At 36.0% G+C, this 23,144-nt stretch overlaps 1 protein-coding gene across 14 annotated transcripts in view; it reads left to right on the top strand.

Moving 5' to 3' along the window:
• Positions 1 to 23,144, top strand: part of CEP350 (centrosomal protein 350) — a 162,143-nt gene that overhangs the window by 101,607 nt on the left and 37,392 nt on the right. For 10 of the 14 annotated variants that reach the window (XM_055366959.2, XM_063710426.1, XM_063710414.1 and 7 more), the window contains 5 exons: positions 463 to 550; positions 8,233 to 8,379; positions 11,119 to 11,276; positions 19,782 to 19,904; positions 21,018 to 21,217. In XM_055366959.2, the coding sequence (XP_055222934.2) occupies positions 463 to 550; positions 8,233 to 8,379; positions 11,119 to 11,276; positions 19,782 to 19,904; positions 21,018 to 21,217 (716 nt within the window). The remainder of the gene's footprint in view (positions 1 to 462; positions 551 to 8,232; positions 8,380 to 11,118; positions 11,277 to 19,781; positions 19,905 to 21,017; positions 21,218 to 23,144) is intronic. The other 4 variants (XM_063710436.1, XM_063710434.1, XM_063710433.1 and 1 more) reach the window with 1 other exon arrangement.

The raw sequence follows: 23,144 nt of genomic DNA, 5'->3' as shown, positions 1-23,144 counted from the left end.
TTTTTCACTAATTTCTTCATTCATAAAATGGAATGCTTTATATTTTAAGATTTTTTCGTTTCCTCATTTCATTTGATTAGAGCAACCCAGTTTCTCAAGCTAGAAATATGGCAGTCATACTTGATTTGTATTTCTTTCAAGACCTCCTCCTACCCACATAACATTTTCTTTGCATTACCCTTTTATCACTTAACTGACTGTAATCTTATGTTGTCATATGATGCAATATTGTAAATTTCCCCAAGTCCTTCTGTCTCCAGAGGACACATTCTAGGGCTTGCATATACCTCAGTGAAATACTTATTTGGATATTAATGGTTACGGCTACATGTAGCAACTGCTTTTCACATTTGAAAATGTTAAATTGGTTTGTAGACTTTTTAGTAGTCAAGAATTCTTGACATTATTCAGGTTAGAGAAATTTAATCAAATCTTGGTCTCAATGAAAAATATTATTTGCAGACATCTACGAGACAAAGGAGAGGATGATAAAATGCCCCCACTCCGGAAGAAACAGCGTGGTTTGCTTTTAAGGTTGCAGCAAGAAAAGGTATGTTAGGGAAGGCACCCCTTTAGGACAGCTTATAAGGCAAGTTAGTTTGTGGAATCTATTGTTTTGCCTGGTTTCTTTTCCTTATCATTGCCTTAAATGAGATTTAGTTGATACTTCCACTGTTTATGTTCATACTACTATAATTATAGGGGTTGCTTGGTAATCTACTGTATTTCTCCTAAATGAGAATTGTGTGTCACTGCTAAATTAATAAAATACACAGGCAAACTTTCTACCTTCATGTAGTAAGTAGAAGAAAATACTCTTTTGAAATACAAATTTTAAAAATTAAGATATGTGTAAAAGAATCTATTTGGATTAAATTTTAAATTATTGTTTCCCTAGACTTTCATGACATATTAATTACATATTGATAAATATTTTGGCTTAATGGACTTAGAAAGACCTCAGTTTTGAATTCTGGAGAGGCAGCATGGTGGTGTAGTGGTAAAGAATTCAGGCTCTGGAGTTAGATTTCCTAGGCTGAAATCCCAACTTTACCAGTTGCTGGTTTCATAACCTTGAACAAGTTACTTAACTTTTCTGTGTCTCAGTTTCCTCATCTGTAAACTGAAGATAATAATAGTAACATACTTTATAGGGTTGTTTTAAGAAATAAGTGAATTAATACATAAAATAAACTTAGAGCAGACCGTGGCACAATGGTAAGTGCTCAATAAATATTAGTTGCTATTATTTGAATTCCAGCATTGTCACTTGAAACTGTGTAATCATGGTCAAAGTTTAAGTAACTCTCTGAGACTTAATTTCCTCATCTGTAGGAGTGGGATTATACTTCATATGGTGGTTGTGAGGATTAAATGAGGTAACATATGTAAAGTGGGTTTCACTGTGCCGGGTAAGTATTCAATAGATTCCAGTTTTTTTCCCCATATTAACCTGTTGTCAGGTGCTAGCTACTGTGTTAGATGATTTAGGAAGCTAATTATCTGAATTATATATTGGCTTATTACTTAGTTGTATGTTTATCCCAGGAAACATTACAGATAATATGAATTTGAATAAATTCTGAATTCCATCTTTTTTTTTTTTTTTTGAGACAGTCTCGCTCTTTTACCCAGGCTGGACTGCAGTGGCACTATCTCGGCTCACTGCAAGCTCCGCCTCCCAGGCGCCATTCTCCTGCCTCAGCCTCATGAGTAGCTGGGACTACAGCCCCCACCACTGCACCCGGCTAATTTTTTTGTATTTTTAGTAGAGACGGGATTTCACCATGTTAGCCAGGATGGTCTTGATCTCCTGACCTCGCGATCCACCTTCCTCGGCCTCCCAAATGCTGGGATTACAGGCATGAGCCACCGTACCCGGCCTGAATTCTATTTTTTAAAAAATAAGTTGTGTCTTTTTAATCCAAAAAATTGGTTTTAAAATAAATTAAAATTGTTTCTTAGTTAAAATAAGTAAATAACTTTCTATAATGTTACACAATAGCTTTCTGTTATAAAATAGAATAAAAATAAGATTTATAAATTTATCCCTCATTCTGTGGGGTTTCTTTTCACTTTCTTGATAGTATCCTTTGAAGTATAAAATTTTTCATTTTGATACATCTGGTATTTTATTGCATGCCTGCTAATAACACATTTTTTGTTTTGATTAGTTTGAAAATGTGTTTGTTTCACCTTTATTTTTGAAGGATATTTTTAATAGGCATAAAATTATTTTCTTTCAGCACTTCTAAAGATATTTTCCATTATTTACTGCTTTCCATTGTTTATGTGGAGAGGTCAGTTATCTTAATCTTGTTCTTTTGAAGGTTCCTCTTAAGATTATTTAAAAATTATCCAATTTTTCAGTAGTTTTACTATGATGCATGTAGGCGTAGTTTCCTTTGTATCCATCCTATTTAGGATTTGCTGAGCTTCTTGTATCGGTTTTTTTATTTAATCAGTTTTTCAGAAACTCTCTCTTCATGTATTGCTTCTGCCCCTCCCCCCTCCTTTTTTTTTTGACACAGGGTCCCACTCTGTTGCCCAGGCTGGAGTACAGTGGCACGATCTCAGCTCACTGCAACCTCTGCCTCTAGGGCTCAAGCAATCCTCTCACCTAAGCCTCCCCTGTAGCTGGGACCACAGGTGTGCGCCACCAGTGCCGGGTAATTTTTTGTAGAGATGGGGTTTCGCCATGTTACCCAGGCTGGTCTTGAACTCCTGGACTCAAGTGATCCCCCCATGTTGGCCTCCCAGAGTACTAGGATTACAGGTGTGAGCCACTGTGCCTGGCCACTTCTACCTCATTCTTTTTCTCCTTTCCTTCAGGGACTTCAATTAGACATAGGTTAGACCTTTTGATCATTCGCCACATCCCTCTCTTCTGTCTTGTTTGTATTTCATTCCTTAAAACAAATTAAAAACTAAAAACACTGTGCTTCAGTTTGGAAAGTTTTTACTGACCTGTCTTTGAGTTCATTAGTATGTCCTCTACTTTGCCCAGTGTGCTGCTAAGTCTATCCAGTGAGTTCTTAATTCGATTTGTTTTCTTTCTATAATACCCAATTTTATTCTTTTTAAAATAGATTTTGACTCTGTTGAAATTCTCTACCCTTTAATCTACTTTTCTTTCTTTTCTTTTTTTTGGAGTTGGAGTTTCACTCTTCCTGCCCAGGCCAGAGTGCAATGGCACGATCTTGGCTCACTGCAACCCCTGCCTCTCGGGTACAAGTGATTCTCCTGCCTCAGCCTCCTGAGTAGCTGGGATTACAGGCGTCTGCCACCACACCCAGCTAATTTTTTTGTATTTTTAGTAGAGACGGGGTTTCACCATGTTGGCCAGGCTGGTCTCGAGCCCCTGACCTCAGGTGATCCACCCACCTTGGCTTCCCAAAGTGCTGGGATTACAAGCGTGAGCCACCGTGCCTGGCCTACTTTTCTTTTTCTACTTATTATCCATAGTTATTTTAATGTTCTTGACTGCTATTTCTTCCCTGTCTGCTTGTATGTGGCCATGTGTGCCTCTATTATTACTATTGTCTGTTTTCTTTTTTTTTTTTTTAACTATCGTATGGCCCCTTTTCTTTGCATGCCTAGTAATTTTTTTGTTGAATACTAGTCACAGTTATATAAATAACTGCAAAGGCTCCAGCTGATGGTCTTTTCCCCCAGAGAGGATTTATCCTTTCTTTTGCTATTTTATTAGAGTTTTCTTTTGCTATTTTTTTAGAGTTATCAACTGTTCATCTTAATTCATTCAAAGATTGTGCTGGGTTAGGGTTGGGTTGTAGAGTTGGTAAGCCTCAGTCTACTTCTGGTCTGCATTATCCCTAGGTTGGGGCTCTCCAGGGATTCACTGGAAACCCAGATAAAACTTTTTACTCAGCACAAGAGACTGGGGATTTCTGCCCTGCTTTTGAGACTTTTCTGGGTTAACTCCTTAGCCCTCTATGTGCTACTTCAGAACTTGACAACTGCTTTGAGGAGAATGTGAGTTTGAGATCTCCTGAGTCTCCAGTTTTGTCACTGTGGCTCTGTGTAGATGGTTAGAGTGTAGACTGGTGTAACCACTTTGAGTTGAGAGCAATTGCCACTACCTGGTTCAGTTGAGGACATATATAATATATGACTCAGCAGTTCTGTCTTGGTATATATCCTAAAAAAGCTTTCACATATGTGCAAGGGAAAATGGAAACAACTTAATTTCTTCAATAAAAGAATAGATGAAATAAAACATATTCTTGCAAGAAAGTATAATACTGCAGGAAACTGAATGTGTTAGATATCAACACTGTCTATAGAGATTTCTGAAATGGTAGTAATTTTCTTTATCTGTGTTGTCCAATACTGTAGCTACTAGCCACATGTAGCTAGAAGCTGTCATATTGGACAGTGTAGCATGAGATCTTCATTTATCAAAAACCATAATGTTCTTTTTAATAGAAAAGCAAGATGCAAAGAATATATACAGTATTATACCAGTCATATAAATTTTTTTAAAGTAACCAATTAGTAGTATATGTTCTGTGGAACCACTCATGCATCAAAAGCAAAAAACCACATATAGGAATGATACACTTCTGGGGAAGAGAGGAGGAGGAGGAGATTGGCATGGAGTTTGGTTTCATCTGTATTTATCTATTTATAGATAATAACATATTTGAAACAAATGTGCAAACTGTTAAATATGTTTAATGCCAGTCGTAGGGATATGAGTGACTACTTTTTCTTTTTGTAATACTTAAGAATTTTTTAAGTAAGTATGCAAAATATACTCTTTGATCCAATTGGTTACCCCTGAAAAGTTGCCTTATATGTTGAAAAAACCAAAGTGTAAGAATATATGTGCTAAGGTATTTCTTGCAACTGTAGCAGTAAGAATTCTTTTGACTGATAGTGAAATGGCTGGCTCTAAGCAATTTGGTACAACCGTATCCAAAAAAGAGAGACCATATTTTCCTATGTCTTATTCGTTTTACCCTCCCTGAAGTGACATAACACATAAAAATAACCATTTTAATAAGGTGAATAATTCACTTATACCATTCACCATTTTAAAGTGAACAATCCGTTTGTACAACTTCATGAGTTATTCTTACAAGAGGGGCAAACCTGTTTCCCAAGTATTCCTTAGAAGTTGTCTCTTTTTTCTTCTAGGCTTGAATTGGGTGAATTTATACATTATTTAGTTCAGAAACTCAGGCCTAAGTTAGTGGAAGTTTCAAAACGTACTCTGTGAAACTCTGGCCTCTAAGACCCTTTCACAGGTCTGGAAGGTCGAAACTATTTTCTTAATGATACTCTGTTATGAATTTGCCCTTTTCACCGTGTTGACATTTGTACTAAATAGTAGAAAACAATGCTGAGTAAAACTGCTGGTGCTTTATCACAAGTCAGTGGCACCAAACTGTATTGGTAATTTTCTTATTCTTCATGCCACTTACTTGCAGTTAAAAAAAGCAAGTTTCATTTAGAATGTCCTGATTGAGTAGTAAGAGTTATTAATTTTATTGTCTTGAACTCTTGAGTACATGTCTTTTTTGTATTCTGTGTGACAGAAATGGGAAATCCATAATCAGACATCTTTGCTCGATACCAGAATATAGTGATTAATTCAAGAAGTATTTGTGCGCTTGTTTGAATTGTGAGCCTTTTTTTTTCTCATGGAATAGTATTTTTACTTGAAAGAATGATTCAAGGCAACCTGTGCTAATTCGGATTTGAGTGTTTGACAAATGTTTTTCTTAAAAACAAAGTATCCCTGTCACTTCAAATAAATAACTGACAATATATGTTGCCAATGATAAAATTCAAGCTTTCACACAAAAGTCAGGATTTTGAAAAATTTCTGTTGCCCACCCAAAATAATTTTTCTTTTGAGATTAATGGTGATATTCATGAGTATAACTGTTTGATATTGCATAATGAAGTGTGTCAACATTTAGAAAATCCACATAACTTAGTGAACCAACATTTTCCCAGTGACCAGTGCACAATGTTAAAAAAAATCAAGCTAGACGATAAAGAGATTTGCAAAACTCTAAAATATCATTCTTTTCACTGAATTATTTTTTGTTTTGGAAAATATAGTTACTTTCTTTAAAATGTACACAATCATTGTATACTCATTAGGGAATGAGAATAAAGAGCAAGTAATATATTTGCTAACAATGTATTTAGTGTTATAAAAAATGGTTTGATGCTCAGAGTCCCCTAACAGGGTCTCAAGACTTCCAGGGATTCCATAGGGCACACTTTGAGAACTGCTACTCCAGAAAAATTTATAAATGTGCCCAAGAAGACAAAATGTATAAGGCTCTTCACTTACAGCATTGTTTGTACAACAGTGAAAAATAAACAACCACCTTAAAATCTCACCATATGGAGTGGGCACAGTGGCTCATGCTTATAATCCCAGTGCTTTGGGAGGCCAAAGACAGATCACTTGAGGCCAGGAGTTTGAGACCACTCTAGGCAACATAGCAAGACCCTGTGTCTACAAAAAAATAAAATAAAATAAAAATTAGCTATGCATGGTGGCACGTGCTTGTAGTCCTAGCTACTTGGGAGGCTAAGGTGGGAAGATCACTTGAGCCCACGAGTTTGAGACTGCATTGAGCCACTGTACTACTCCAGCCTGGGCAACAGAGCAAGACCTTGACTCTAAAAAATTTTAAAAATAAAAATAATCCCACCATATATGGGTAAGAGATAAATATATGGTTCTCCACTGTAATTTTATGCAGCATTAAAAGGCGTAAATTAGCATGGTGAAATATCAAAAGTGATATCTAGTAAAGCAAGATTTAAAATATATACATATGATATTTATAAAATATTTTTAAACATACAAACCAAATAGTATATCTCTTTTTTTGCAGATAAGCACAAATATTTTTAGAAAAATTTAAAAAGAATGTGCTGGAAGGATAGATACCAAACCCATGATAGTTGTTACCTCTGAGGAGCTGGGGCACAAGACTGCAGACTAGTTTTATCTGTAATGTTTTATTTCTTTACAGGATTAAAGACTAGGAGAAAATATAACTGAATATTAACAATTGTTAACTTGGTGTTTTGGAAATGTAGATGTTTATAAAGCACTTTTTTGCATTTTAAGGTAGTTTCAGAAAAATCTCAATGATTAAAATAATTATAACTAACAAATTTTAATGTCTTTATTATGCTTTATTGATAAGAAAACATTGATTGATTGATTGATTGAGACAGGGTCTCACTCTGTTTCCCGGGCTGGAGTGCAGTGGCATGATTTTGGCTCACTGCAACCTTGACCTCCTGGGCTCAGGTTGATCCTCCCACCTCAGCCTCCCAAGTGGCTGGGACCACAGGTGAGTGCCACCACACCTGGCTAATTTTTGTGTCTTTTGTAGATGTGGGGTTTCACCGTGTTGCCCAGGCTAGTCAACTCCTGGGCTCAAGTGATCTGCCTGCCTTGGCCTCCCAAAGTGCTAGGATTACAGATGTGAGCCACCATGCCCAGCCAAGAAAACAGATTTAAAACAAATTTATTTTTAAAAAAGGATTATCTGTTAAATTTTGACAATTATTAGCAGTGAAGTGTATTATCTTCTGCCCACATAGCAACTGAAAACAGTATTCTGTGTGGAGAGATATTGGTACAATGTAGTCTTAAATGTTTCTGGTAGCATTGTAGACAGGGGCAGTCCTTTTTTGAAAGCAATTTTAAAAACTGTTTTTAAGAACCATAAAATGATTCATTGTCTTTGACTTGTTTATTTTACTTTTAGAAATCTCTCCTAAAGAATTAATCCATGGTATGAAACAGCTATGGGCATTAAAGCATTATTTGAGATAGTAAAACATTATAGGGGCCTAAAAGTTTAGCAATAGAATAATAGTTACATTAATTAGTTTACTTGATAAGCAGCTATTAAACTAGTAAGTGTAAACGTTGAGTAGCATTATGGAAAAATGCAATATATATGTTATGTTTTAAAATGGGATATGAAATTATCAATCTAATTATAATTTAAAATTAAGAGATCATATTAAATTATTTTAGAATGGTGGGATTATATGTGATTTATTTCCTCTCTCACTATTTTTTAAACTTTTCAGTATTACTACTTGTATTATAAAATACTATATGTATTTATTTTTAATATATGTGCTGATTTTTTTTTTAAATATTACTTTGGCCTTGTCTTCTCCCAATCTTAATCCCTCTCTTAACTCTTTAAACCTTAGGCAGAAATAAAACGTCTTCAAGAAGCCAATAAGGCAGCTCGGAAGGAAAGACAGCTGATTCTTAAACAGCAGGAGGAGATAGAAAAGATCCGACAGACCACCATAAAACTACAGGAGAAGTTGAAGTCTGCAGGGGAGAGTAAATTGGTAAACTACCTGAAGTTATTATTTGTTTCCTATCTTATTTTGATTGCCGGTATCTAACCCTGTCTCATGTTCTAAGATAATATTCATTCAAGCAGTATGATACAATAATGAACTAGGATAAAGTTCTATGGATGGGCCAGTCTTAGTCCATTTTCTGTTGCTATAACTGAATACCTAAGACTGGGTAATTTATAAAGGAGCAAAATTTTTTCTTAACAGTTCTGGAAGGTGAGAAGTTCAAGGTCAAGGTGCTACATCTGGTGAGGGCCTTCTTGCTGGTAGGGACTCTCCGCAGAGTCCCAAGGGGTGATGCAGGGCATCACATGACAAGGGGGCTGAGTGTGCTAGCTCAATCCCCTCTTTCTTCTCTTATTAAGCCACTAAAGTCCAACCCTCATGACATCATCTATTTCTAATTACCTTTCAAAAGTTCTACCTCTCAAATACCATAGTCTGATTTCCCACTGTCTTAATGTTACAATGAGAATTAAGATTCAACATGAGTTACAGAGGGGACGAACATTCAAACCGTAGCAATGCCCTAATGTATAGTGAGAGTTTTATTTTTTTCCTATGGAATATTCAAATTTTGAAAGGGCCACATAGTTCTTATACAATATTAGTTTAATTTAGAATATTTTTCACTTACAAACTAAATTGGAACAGAGGGCTTTGCTCTTATTTATCAATCCAAACATATTCTTCAGAATTAATGGGGGAGACTGTTTTACTATTTACATGATACTCATTTTAGCTATCCAACTTTAATATGATGATACATGATTCAAAGGAGATATTAGACAAAAACAAAATTTGAAACTTTTTTTTTTTTTTTTTGAGACACGGTCTCACTCTGTCACCTGGACTGGAATAAAATGGTGCAATCACAGCTCACAGCAGCCTTGACCTCCCAGGGGTTAGGTAGTCCTCTCACCTCAGCCTCCCGAGTAGCTGGGACTATAGGCATGCACCTCCACTCCCAGCTAATTTTTTGTATTTTTTATAGAGATGGGGTTTCGCCATGTTGCTCAGGCTGGTCTCCAACTCCTGGGCTCAAGCAATCCATCTGCCTCAGCCTCCCAGAGTGTTAGGATTACAGGTGTGAGCCACCATGTCCAGTGGACCTATTCTAAGGTACTATAAAATGTCAATGTAGGGCTGGGTGCCGTAACTCAAACACCTGTAATCCCAACACTTTGGGAGGCCTAGGTGGGCAGATCGCTTGAGCTCAGGAGTTTGGGACCAGCCTGGGCAACAGGGCGAAACTCCTAGCTCTACAAAAAATATAAAAATTAGCTGGGCATGGTGGCATACACCTATAGTCCCAGCTACTTGCGAGGCTGAGGTGGGAGGATTGCTTCAGCCTAGCAGGCCAAAGCTGCAGTAAGCTGTGACCACACCACTGCACTCCAGCCTAGGTGATAAAGCAAGACCCTGTCTCAAAAAAAATCATTATAGTGTGAGAAAACCCAGGCTGTATAGCAGTATAATTTCTAAAATTCCTAATATGCTCTGCTTTGATTTTTAAAGTAAACTTTAAATTTTGAAAAAATCTCAAACTTACAGAAAAATGTCAAACAGTACAAAAAATTCTATTATCCTGAGTTATCTGAGAGTAAGTTGCCAACAAATTAACATTGATACATTACTATCACTTAATCTGCAGACTACCTGAAAGTGGGTGCCCTTCTCATTCCACCTGGGCTCTGACTCCCCAAGTTGGGCTATTCCCATCTCCTCACACCCTCTCTTCCTTGCCTTCTTTGGACTCTGGCTCTTGTGCTAGGAAGTTCTCTGTGGTAAGGCCATCCTCACTGTGCTTGGGCTTGCAGTTGTGTGTGGGGGTCACTTCCATGTGACATTCTTGTTGGCCTTCTTGGGCTCTGATTCCCCTTACCGGCCACCCTCCTGCATTGGATGCCCTCTTCATCCTACTCGGGTTCTGAGACCCCATTCTTGCCCTCCTGTGTCCCTCAGCCCCTACATAGATGCCCGCCTTGCTCTGTTGCATCCAATGACTTTAAGACTGAACTGTTCAAGAGGAAGAAAGGGAAGCTCAAGGGCTCTACTTTTTTTTTTTAAACAAAATAAAAAGTCATTACTGTTGCTACCCATCTTCCTGAAAAGTTAGGAGAATAAATGACTGTGGGGAAAACATACTAAGCAATTAAAGTTTTACTTTTTGCTCATCAGAAATAATGTATTGATTAATAGTTTCCAAATGTTTTCTTTACAAACTTTTTTAATTTTTGAAAACATTGTTTTGCATAAGGAATATTCAAAGGAAAAAACCCATGCCCTAGTATGATTAAAATAAATGTTACATCTTCCAGTCATTCTTTGTGTCTGTACATACATGTTTTATATAGTTATAGTCTAATTTTTTTATTCCTTTTGAGTGGTCCAACTTTGAAATCTCAGAGAGGATGTGCAGATACTAGATTACTAATAGCAGAGGCTTTTTTGGATTTCTTACATTTCTTCTTTTTTAAAATTATCACATGTTGTGATATTCTCTTTTTCTCTCTATGTATAAATGGTGGTAAAAATATACATAATATGAAATGTACTAGTTTAACCATTTTTAAGTGTGTGATATATTTTGTCCTTTATTATCTTATTTTCAACTATTGTTATAAACATTGTATTGTGGATAAACTTAATTTTGAATTGACAGTATTATGATGGCTTCAAGGTCCTATTAAAGTCCAATACAATTTTGCCTCTTTTTATTTGCAGGACTCTCATAGTGATGATGATACAAAGGATAATAAGGCAACCAGTCCTGGTCCAACTGACTTGGAGACCCGCAGTCCTTCTCCCATTTCAATCTCCAGCAGTGAAACTAGCAGCATTATGCAGAAACTGAAGAAAATGAGAAGCCGCATGGATGAAAAGTATTTGTTTTTTATAAATATCTCTTGTTTAGTTACATTGAAAGTAGTACAACAAATAACATTTGTAATAATACTTCACTAGATTAGATTGAGACAAAATATTTTATGGATTCAGTAGCATTTTAGCAGAATTGTTAAATTAACCTAGAAGCCAATTAACTGTAGATCTTATTTATAAAACAATTTTAATACGAACTGGTTTCTTATTTTAAAAAACCGAAAAACAAGGCTAGGAGTGGTGGCTCACACCTATAATCCCAGCACTTTGAGAAGCTGAGGCAGGAGGATCATCTGAGCCCAGGAATTCAAGACCAGCCTGGGCAACATAGTGAGACCCCATCTTTAAAAAAAAAAAATTAGCTGGGCATGGTGCCATGTGGGAGGCTGAGGTGGGAGGATCCTTTGAGCCTAGAAGATCAAGGCTGCAGTGAGCTATGATTGTGCCACTGCACTCCAGCCAGGGTGACAGAGCTAGACCCTGTCCCCCCCAAAAAAAAAAAAGTATCTGCACATGTACCCATAACAAAGTTTTCCCTTCTTTTATTGAAAGAAAGGCATTTCTTTCAATAAAATTTCTATAAAATTTTAATTTTATAGAAATTAAAGAAATTTTCAATAAAATTTCTTTCTACTAATTTGGGGAAGCAACTAATGGTATATCCTGACATTTCATCCTGTGGCTCTCTGGCACCTCTCAGGCTTATTCAAATAGATGAAATTTTAACCTGGTGAGTAGGTATGAGTTCCTTAGCTGAAAGCAGAAAGGCTGAAATTTTCCAGGAATGTTGATTTGAAAGTCTTAACATTCTTCTAAAATAGTTCTAAGAATTATTTTGTAAAGACTCTTAAAGAAAGCTACTCCAACTTAGATATAGCTCAGTTGTACATCATTGTTGACCATATAAAATGAAATTTATGTGAGACTTTACTCTTTGGGGTGTATATTTAATTAAATACGGTTAAAAATTAGCTGCTTGTGGACTCTATTCTTGCCTTTGTAACCTCCACCCCATATCTAGCTTCCTCGAAACCCATTAAATATGGAAGAGACTCATTAGAAATTTTTGCTGACTACCATTTTAAATTCGCAATTTGAACTACTGCAGATTGAATTTAAGTTCTAACTTGATAACCTTTGGCAGTATACCACACATCACCAAATTTAATAATGCTCTATGTTTATATGTTAAATCAATCTGTGATTTAGTTTGTTTTGCAACAGTCAAGAGTTGTAAGTGAAATCCTTACTTTCTGTAGGTGCAGTTCTATATTGGCACTTCATTGCAAGAAAGGCATTTCATAACTTAAAAATACCTAAATTGATTATGAAAATAAGTCTTAAAAATACAGTTTTTAAAAATTAAAAATATAAGAGGTGAAACCAAATATTGACAAATATATGAATGAATGTTCCTTTTGGATGATTTCCATGGGATAGACTGATTAAGGCTTCTTCAAGTAGGAATTTATTAAAATTTAGATTAAAGATGCTTTCTTCCTTTCCTGATAAAATTTTCCAGTAGCCTATATGGGCGTACTGTATTGTTCCAGCAGTCTTTGAATTCAAAATTAGAATAATCTCTCATAGATTTTTATCACTAATTTGACACTGTAGATCTGCCACAAATGTCTTTGAATGGTAAATGTTGGGGGAACACAGTGTCAGGTTGCTTTCTTCATTGATCCCTTGCTCTTCTATTTCAGTAAAATCTTTATTGCCAGTCTCTAAGAATGATATCCTGATTTAACCACCTTTGTAGAAAAAACTTAATTCTAGTCTGACCTTGAGGTCAGTTAGTTTCTGGGATGCTTATTTCAGATTTGATTAAAGTTTTAAAAATCCTAAATAACAAGTTTAAGTTTGGATTTATTGACTTTGTTCCAAATTTTGTTAATTATTTTCATAGACTCCAAAATATTAATCACCTAGAATTTTTGTATTATTCCTCTACCTTTCCTTGACAACTATGGCAATTGATTTTTGAGAGATTTGTCAAGGAGAATAGGCATTGGAGCATTCAGTGACTTTTTGATCTGTTTGAGGCAATGAAATTGTGTTTGTGATAGGAATAGAGTAAAGGCAGCAGTGGCAAAGAAATGTTTGAATGATGGTGCTGAAATCTGAGGATGAGGCCGGGCCTGGTGGCTCACGCCTGTAATCCCAGCATTTTGGGAGGCTGAGGCAGGCAGATCACCTGTGGTCAGGAGTTCGAGACCAACCATGGCCAATATGGTGAAACCTCATCTCTACTAAAAATACAACATTAGTCAGGCCTGGTGACACATGCCTGTAATCACAGCTATTCCGGAGGCTGAGGCAGGAGAATCACTTGAACCTGGGAGGGGGAGGTTGCAGTGAGCTGAGCTCATGCCGCCATACTCCAGCCTGGGCAACAAGAACAAAACTTAGTCTCAAAAAAAAGAAATCTGAGGATGAACTAAAGGATTTTCCAAAATTGGTGGTGCATAGGAAAGGAAGAATATTGTTATATACTATTTTTTGGTCTCTGAAACAAAGTAATGTGAAAACTAGCTTTTAAATACCATTTGTATTGCCGGAGCACCATAGTTTGATCTCCTTCAATGATGTTGGAGTGTCAGCTCAATAAATAGGGAGTCAGTTAATTTCATAGTCATTTGCTATGGTAGACACCTAACAACAAAATCATTTGAACCTCTGCTACTTCGTGAACAACAAAATCATTTGAACCTCTGCTACTTCATGACTAGGAACTTAGTTGTTCCATAGATTTGCAAAGGCAGTCATTCCTATTTTATTGTTATAAATCACCAAAGAGTAGTCGTCCTTCTCAGTAAGTTTAGCTAGTTTTTAGGGGGAACCTTTTCATTTTATAACTTTCTGAACTCTGATTATATGACAGATATTTTTCTGAAGTGATCGTATCATTTTTGTCTATAGTGAAAGATTTCCTTTTTTAATATTTTACTGAGATAGTAATGCCTTTGTTGAATATTAAAAACCATATGTTATATTCCTAACGTATGGCTTTTCTTGACCTCTTTGTTGAGTAGACATTTTATAAATGTCATATAATTTCCATTTGTCAGTATAGTAAAAAGCAAAAAATAATATTCAAAATGTGAAAGACATTAATAATAATGAAAACATGTTTGCAAAAGACATACAGTAGATCTAAGCCATGAACTGAATAGCTCTCAATGTTTTTGGTTTTATTGTTAAGTGAAATCTGAGTTTTATTACTGTGAGGATATTATTTACAATTTAAGTGGATTGCCTATAAACATGAAACAGATATTCATGAAAAAACACCATGCAATTGACTGTTCCTGTTTATGGAACAAGTGAAACACTGAAAGAATGGTGTTTTCTTCATCTTTAAGTGTTTCATTACTTAAAATAGGACACTGCATTTTTTCTTTCATTTGTTAACAGTAGCTTCTTCTTCCGTATTATTTATCAATTATACACTTACTCTCTCAGCAATTGTTTATTGATTAATGTGTGAGTATGCTAAGTGCTGAGGGATACCAAGATAAATCAGACTTAAGCCCTGTTCTCAAGCTTAGAGTGTAGACAGAAAAAAGAATGAGGGCAGGTTCACATAGAGAAGTATATCTAGATCAATTGTTAAGGAAGTTCAGAAAAGAGAAATTCTTACTGACAGTATGATATATGTCAAGGACATTTTCATGGATGAGTGTACTTTTTTAAGAGTCTCACTATGTGGCCCAGGATAGGGTTGGATTCAAAGTCCTCAGTACAAGTGATCCTCCCCACTCAGCCTCCTGAGGGAGTTAAATATACTGTTGAATTAGTAAGTACTTTCAAACATAAAAAGAAAGGGCAGAAAGTATTTAGCTATTTTTTGGTTTGGTCATTCATTGCAGACCGAGGTAGCATAGAAAGATGAAGCCTTTAGTCACAAAGCATTTTAAATACTCCTTTTACACTTCCCAGTTGGCTTACAAAACTGTTAAAGGAGAAAAATTAATGTATTTGGTTTTAAATGATTGATCAAAAAGTTAAGCAGATAAATATTTTATGACATTTCTCTGTCCAAAAGTACTTATTATAGTGTCTGATCAATGTCAAAATCTTCACCATTAATCTGAATTTTAAAAATGAAGGATTTTCAAGAGAAGGCTTTTGATATTCCATTAAAGGAGATATTTTAATTAGATTGTCTTAAATAATAATGTTAAATAGCATTGCCTCAAATTGAATAGAATTTTCTTAGACAACATTCTAGTCTATGTGTAGTAGCTGAATAAATCCTGATAGTCTGATACTTTGTTTTTATTCTCTGCAGGAATTCCTAGGTCAGGAATCATGTGCTGTATTATTTTGTTTACTTAGGTGTATGTAAATTATTAGATAATTTTAAGTAATAGAATAGATTTTGCTATAGAAAATCAGACCTAAGCTACATTTTCTTTTCAGTCAGAACTATCTGTATCCTCATTTATCCTCCTGTTTTTGTATTATTAAAGATGCTAAAGTACTCAAAAGAATCCATTTTAAAATGTAAAGCACTATGTTCCATTTTTAATTATAACAGTAATAGAATTAAAAACCCAGAAGGAATAAAATGATTTAAGGTACTGAGTTTTTCTAAGTTTTGTTTTGGGAAGAGTAAAAAGTAGTGTTTTAGTTTAGCTAGGTAGTCTCACTAGTTTGGAGATACATAGCATTGCATAAGGATTCACTAATAAAGCAGCAATAATTTTCTTCAAGGTCAGTACAAATAGAGCAGTGATTCTTAACTTTTTGGGGATCTTGAGTTCGCTTGTAAATCAGATGAATGTTTTGGAACCTTGCCTCAGAAAAATGCATGTACACACATATATACAATTTTACATGCAGTTCCAGGGTATCCATGGACTCCTTGGTATTCCAATGGAGAAACTAATGATAATGGAAGCACAGTAACATCCTAAACAAATATAGAACTGTAAATGTTTCTTCTGTGAAGGTATTAAGATTTTGTTTTCGATATCTTTTATAATGAAAGGATTTTTAGACCTAGGAGTTCCACTTAAAATTTAGTTTATAATTTTATTCAAATTATAGAATGATTTTATAATCTGTTAGAATGCAGGCGACAATTATATCAGCTCGGTGGGCAACAAAAGGTCTCACTTAATGTCACATGGTCTAGCAGTCACATGGTCTGGCAGTCTTTTGAGGTACAAAATAAGTGGAAATATTCCAACGGAGAAAGAGTCATAAAATGTTAAAATTGGAAGAGCTCTTAGGGAAGCCATAAAATAAAGTCCCTTTGTTTTACATGAAGAAATTGAGGCCCACAGAGTTTATGTAACTTTCCTCGGGTCACACACACACAGCAGAATGGCAGAGCTGAAACTAGAACCCTGTTCTCCAGAGTTCAGCTAGCTAAAGTCAAAGTTAAGTTAGCGTATCTGCTTTCAACCTCATAGATTTTTTTAAAACCTAAATTGATGACTTAAAGTTATCTTCATTAGAAACTGATCCTTCTAAATAGTATTTTGTTGAAATTAGCAAAGTGCTAGATGGCTAATTACTGGAGTTGAATAGCTGTACAGAGCAAGTTCAGAGTGTGAAAGTGTGACTTTAAAAGTGAATTAAGGCCAGGTGCCGTGGCTCACGCCTGTAATCCCAGCACTTTGGGAGGCTGAGGTGGGCAGAACACAAGGTCAGGAGATCGAGACCAACCTGGCCAACATGGTGAAACCCCATCTCTACTAAAAATACAAAAATTAGCTGGGCATGGCGGCACGTGCCTGTAATCCCAGCTACTTGGGAGGCTGAGGCAGGAGAATCACTTGAACCAGGGAGTTGGAGGTTGCAGTGAGCCAAGATCATGCCATTACACTCTATCCTGGCGACAGAGCACGACTCCATCTCAAAAAAAAAAAAAGTGAATAAAGCTGGGCACGGTGGCTCATACCTGTAATCCCACTACTTTGGGAGGCCGAGGAGGGTGGATCACCTGAGGTCAGGAGTTGAAGACCAGCGTGGCCCACATGGTAAAACCCCGTCTCTACTAAAAATCCAAAAAATTAGCCGGGCATGGTGATGCGCGCCTGTAATCCCAGCTACTCAAGAGGCTGAGGCAGGAGAATCTCTTGAACCCGGGAGACGGAGATTGTAGTGAGCTGAGGTCGCACCATTGCACTCTAGTCTGGGCAACACGAGTGAAACTCCACCTCAAAAAAAAAAAAAAAAAAAATTTAAAAAGTGAATTAAGCTGTGCGCGGTGGCTCAGGCCTGTAATCCCAGCACTTTGGGAGGCCAAGGCAGGTGGATCACCTGAGGTCAGGAGTTCAAGACCAGCCTGGCCAACATGGTGAAACCCTGTCTCTACTAAAAAAATAAATACAAAAATTAGCCGGGCATGGTGGCAGGTGCCTTTAACCCAGCTACTTCAGAGACTGAGGCAAGAGAGTCGCTGAACCTGGGAGGTGGAGGTTGAAGTGAACCGAGATGGTGCCACTGCACTCCAGCCTGGGCAACAGAGCAAGACTCCGTCTCAAAAAAAAAAAGAGCAAATTAAGTACTCATTAATTCCTTAAGTTCAAACATTTTAGAAACATAATGATTTCCATACTAGACCAAATCTGTTGTATATCTTATTCTTGTCCAGTGTTCCGTTACCATCAGAGGACTTGTTGGGGAAATGCCTTGACATCAATCAAAAGCATTTTGTATTAGTCGGCATTTATGTCTCCATCATTCACAATTTTTATTTCTTTCCTGTGTAGCATCTTGAAGGATTATTAATTCTATTGTGAAGTAATGCTCTTTCATCTCAACTTTATTCAACATTTAAAGAGCACTCCTATAAGGAGTGTATTTATATTTACACTCCTTATATAAGGATGTATTTATATTTAATAAGGAACATGTTTATGGAAAGAAGTTCTAACTTTAAGTTAAACGTTTCTTACTCTGTTTTTTAAACTATTTTATTTTCATTTTCTATTAGTTATTTCGTTCCTCATTCCTAAACTAGAGCTTTTGAATATGCTTAATCTTTAATAGAGGAAAATTATTGGTCTCTGTATTGGGCTAGAGAAAAAATTTAAATTGTATATTTTTAAAGTTTATTTTACGTGTTCCAATATTATTTTACTTTTTGTACTAGGTCATGCATGCATTTAGCAGTTATACACTTAAGAGGGTGGGTGATATTTGAATGTTATGAATAGATTTTTTGAGCCTTTTGCCAAATGCCTTTGTTTTGCATAATATTTTGATAATTGGCATCAAAATAAGTTTATTGTACGTTCATAAAGAATGGCAAGGAAGATTGTAATGTCTTAACTTGAAATTTAGCAAAACTGTTTTTCTTGAATTTCAGTGCAGAAAATCAAGGCAATCCAGATATGAATATGTGTTTTTTTGCGTGTGTGTATGTGTGTGTAAGTGAAGGGGAAATGAAATACTAAGTTATATGTGAGGAAACAGACATTAAAATAGTCTGTTGTCTAAAAATACACATAGGCAAGATTATACATAATTTTAAAAATCCAAGTGAATGGCTGGATTTATACCTAGATTTTCTCACTTCTATGACATACTGATATTACTCCTTGCCCTTCCAAGGCAATAAATGTTGCCTTGATCTACAAGTTATTGTCATGTGCATGTGAACAGGAGCATGCTCTGTCAAAGAGAATTAACCTTTCCAAAGGTACTACTAGACTTTTTAATCCATACACACACGCACGGATCTATTTATTATTATAAAAGAAGACAATATGTTTTTTTCCTGCTTTTATAACTGTAAAATGGAATGTTCTTCTTACCTTTAACCTTATGATTGAGCTGTCCATATCAGTTTTTTTTTCTACTGACTATTTATTGGGACTAGCTCACTTTATTAATTATGCATCCTGATATCTTATAGAATGGGTAGTGTATTTCAATATTATTAATTAAGTGGGCCTTTGTTAGATATAAAGCAAGATACCTCCAGTAGGTCCTGTTAGCAGTAAGTTTTATATTGTAGAGGTGAACAAGGTATTTTTGTGTAAATCAGTTTACTAAATTGTATTATTTTCAAGCTAGACTGTGATGGTAAGGTTAAGTAAGGCAAATGTAGTATTTTAAAATACATGATGAGGTACAGATTAAAAATCACTTGCTCAGGATTACATATGTGTGTAGAGTTGCTGATATACTAGGTTCATGGCCATAATTGTTGTACTGTCTGTTAAAGCTTAATTGAAAACTAATTTAGTCCCACGATGTACTTCTTATTACTTTACTTACAAATAAGTAAATTTAACTGAAAATATAGTTGGTGGTTAAGCAACATATGAGAAGAAAGGCATGTTTATTCAGGAATCATTGGTAAGATCTATAAAAATACACTTTTAAAAATGTCACACAGAGTGTAATGCCTGCTTTAACTGAGTCACTTATAATGTTCTTCAGGAGCATATTAAAAGTTCTTCACTCAGCTCTTACGCTTTCCCTTTCTCATTCTTCCTGCCTCTTGATCTCTTGTTTTTAAAATCTTCCTCCTTATTTTGTAGACACTGCTCTCCTGTTCACTACTTCTTCTCTGTCTTTACGTCTCATCACTGGGCCTCTCTCAGTGTCTGTTTTCCCAACCTTCATCCCAAATTCCAGCTGTATATCTACAACCAGTTGGTCAGGTAACTTTGCACCTTTTTCAGTGCACTCTTTGATAGAGCATGCTCTGTTCTTTTTGTTTGTTTTGTTTGCTTTTCTCTCTCTCTCTCTTTTTTTTTAATAGCCTGGAGGCCTCTTGTCAAATGTCCCATAAATTTTACCTTTTGTTTCCACATTAATTTGACATGATGATTGCTCAAGAAGTAGAGTGACAGCTCTTCTTGTGCTTTTTAGTAAGTGTTTGTACGATACATGTACGCATTTTTCTTGGTTAGCTACCACTGTAGATGTAACACTAGTAATGTGAGCAGCCCACATTTTATTTAGTTGTGGCATCTACATTTGAAGATGGTTTATTAGTAGCCTCTAAACTAAGTAATTTTTCCTAACTCAGTAATTTCTCCTAACCCTCTGGGCCTAAGATATCATTGGCTATTTAAGTTCAGAAATCAGGTTAAATTGAGAATTTGATGCATCCCTTTACTCAAGTAAATAAATAGTTACGTTTATATGCATAAAACATGGACTGTGGTACTCAGTGTTCTCTCCATGAAAAAAAAGATTTACCACTTGACATTGTATCTCTTAGGTAATGAAGAAACAAAACTCATTAGACCTGAAACAAAGCCAGGCAGAAATTTAAAATAAAAGTAAAAAAGGGACATGAACATGTTTTTTGTTTGCTTGCTTGTTTTGGGGCTTTGGGGTTTGTTTTTTATTGTTGTTTTTGGTATTTGTTGTTTCGGGTTTTGTGTGTTTTCTGGTCTGAGCCTTCAGAATACATTCCTTACATCTTCTGTTATGGAAAAGAATAACCTACAAAAAATGAATATCTAAATATGAACATTATCAATTATGGTTGTCTAGATATTCTGAAGGTTTTTTTCCTGAATATACTGTTATCTTTCCTTTGCTAACTTTACAAACCATTATGAGTAAAACATAAATTCCCTCATTTTCTGAACAAGTTGACTCATGAAAGCTTCTATTATCTCAAGCTTTTTTCAGAGAGAAGAGTAGTATGAATGTTCTGCTTTTGCACAGCTTGTTGATAAGGTGGTGAGTGATAGAGCTCTCAAAGTGATCTCTGCATATAGGTTTTTTCTCTCAAACTGTTCTTCATGGTGTGACCATAGGTTTCTGACAAAGCGGGAGCAAAAATTAATGCAACGGCGACAACATGCAGAGGAGCTCCTAGAGTGGAAGCGACGTTTAGATGCAGAAGAAGCAGAAATTCGTCAAATGGAAAAACAAGCTTTGGCTGCCTGGGACAAAGAATTAATAAAACCCAAAACTCCTAAGAAAGAACTGGAGGACCAGAGAACAGAACAGAAAGGTAATAAATACTAACTCTGTTCACACTACAAACTAAAGCCTAATATAATTGAAAGATATATTTCATTACTTTTAAAAATGCGAGGCTGGGCGCAGTGGCTCACGCCTGTAATCCTAACACTTTGGAAGGCCAAGGCCAGAGGATCGCCTGAGGTCAGGAGTTCAAGACCAGCCTGGATGACATAGCAGACCCCAATTCTACAAAAAATTAAAAAATTAGCTGCGTATGGTGGTACATGCCTATAGTCCTAGCTACTGAGGCAAGAGGCTTGCTTGAGATCAAGGTTACAGAGAGCTATGATCAACCCCACTGTGCTCCAGCCTGGGTGACAAAGTGAGACTCTGTCTCTAAAAATAAAATAAAATAAAAATGCAAATGATTGAGGTGATGCAAATGATGAGAAAGGTGATATAACCACAAATGCTGGAGAAATTAGAAAAAAAAAATAGTGGCCAGGCGCGGTGGCTCATGCCTGTAATCTTAGCACTTTGGGAGTCCGAGGCAGGTGGATTGCCTGAGCTCAGGAGTTTGAGACCAGCCTGAACAACACAGTGAAACCCCGTCTCTACTAAAATACAAAGGAAATTAGCTGGGCGTGGTGGAACACACCTGTAATCCCAGCTACTTGGGAGACTGAGGCAGGAGAATTGCTTGAACCCAGGAGGTGGAGGTCGCAGTGAGCCAACATCGCACCACTGCACTCCAGCCTGGCAACAGCGAGACTCTATATCTCAAGGAAAAAAAAAAAATTGTAATAACTTTATTCCAATACAAACTTGAAAACTTAGAAAAAATGGCTAAATTCTTCTAAAAAATACAACTTACCAAAGCTTTCTCAGTAAGATAAGAGAACCCTCCTGATTCTTTCACCAGTAAAGGAATTGTACCCCAGCATCTTTTTACATAGACCTCATCCATCTTTACCAGTATACTAGATTAAAGGCGGCGGTGGGGGGGAAACCTGATATTATAGTTCTTTACTTTTCCATAGAATAGAAAAAGAGACATTTCTCAACTCATTTTATGAGGCTAGTATATAAGTTTGATGTTATGTCCATAAAAGGACAGTATCAGAAAAGGAAAGGCCAATCTTACCTATCCTGAATTATGTATTAGCACACCAAGTTCAACTATATATGCAAATCCTAATACTTAATGACAGAGTAGGATTAGCACACATTAAAAAGTTGATAATGTGGTGAATTACCTTACCCAGATTAAAGGAGAAAAGTTGATCATCTCAATGGATTCAGAAAGACATTTGATAAAATTTAAAAAGCATTTGTGGGCCAGACACACCTGTAATCCCAACACTTTGGGAGGCTGAGGTGGGTGGATCACTTGAACCCAGGAGTTTGAGACCAGCCTGGGCAACATGGTAAAACCCCGTTTCTACCAAAAATAAAAAAATTAGTTGAGCATGGTGGCACACACCTGTGGTCCCAGCTACTCAGGAGGCTGAGACATGAAAGTCACTTGAGCCCAGGAGGCAGAGGTTACAGTGAGCTAAGATCATACCACTGCACTCCAACCTGGGTGACAGAGTGAGACTCTGTCTTAAAAAAATGAATAAATAAAAATAAAAAGCATTTGTGATAAAGTAAATAAACCTCAGATCATAGTAGCCGTAGAAAGGAACTTTCTTTACCTGATAAAGGGTATTAACAAAAACAAAAAAACAAACCTATAATAGATACCGTACTTAATGATAAAATATAGAAAGTTCCTTTGGATTTGGAGATAAGACAAGGAGGCTTATTTTTAGCTCTGTTCAGCATTGTGTAGAGGTCCTACACAGTACATTTAAGGCTAGAAAAAGAATTAAAAGCTATAAGGAGTGAGAAGAAGCAAAATTCTCATTACTTAGAGTTAATAAAACTATACACATAGGTAATCCAGAATTTACATGTTAATTATTACAGTTAAT

This window comes from Gorilla gorilla, chromosome 1 (genome assembly GCF_029281585.2).
Source record: "Gorilla gorilla gorilla isolate KB3781 chromosome 1, NHGRI_mGorGor1-v2.1_pri, whole genome shotgun sequence".
Lineage (NCBI taxonomy): Eukaryota > Metazoa > Chordata > Mammalia > Primates > Hominidae > Gorilla > Gorilla gorilla.
Note: the sequence above shows the minus strand (reverse complement) of the source record. Positions and strands in the feature narration are given on the sequence as shown.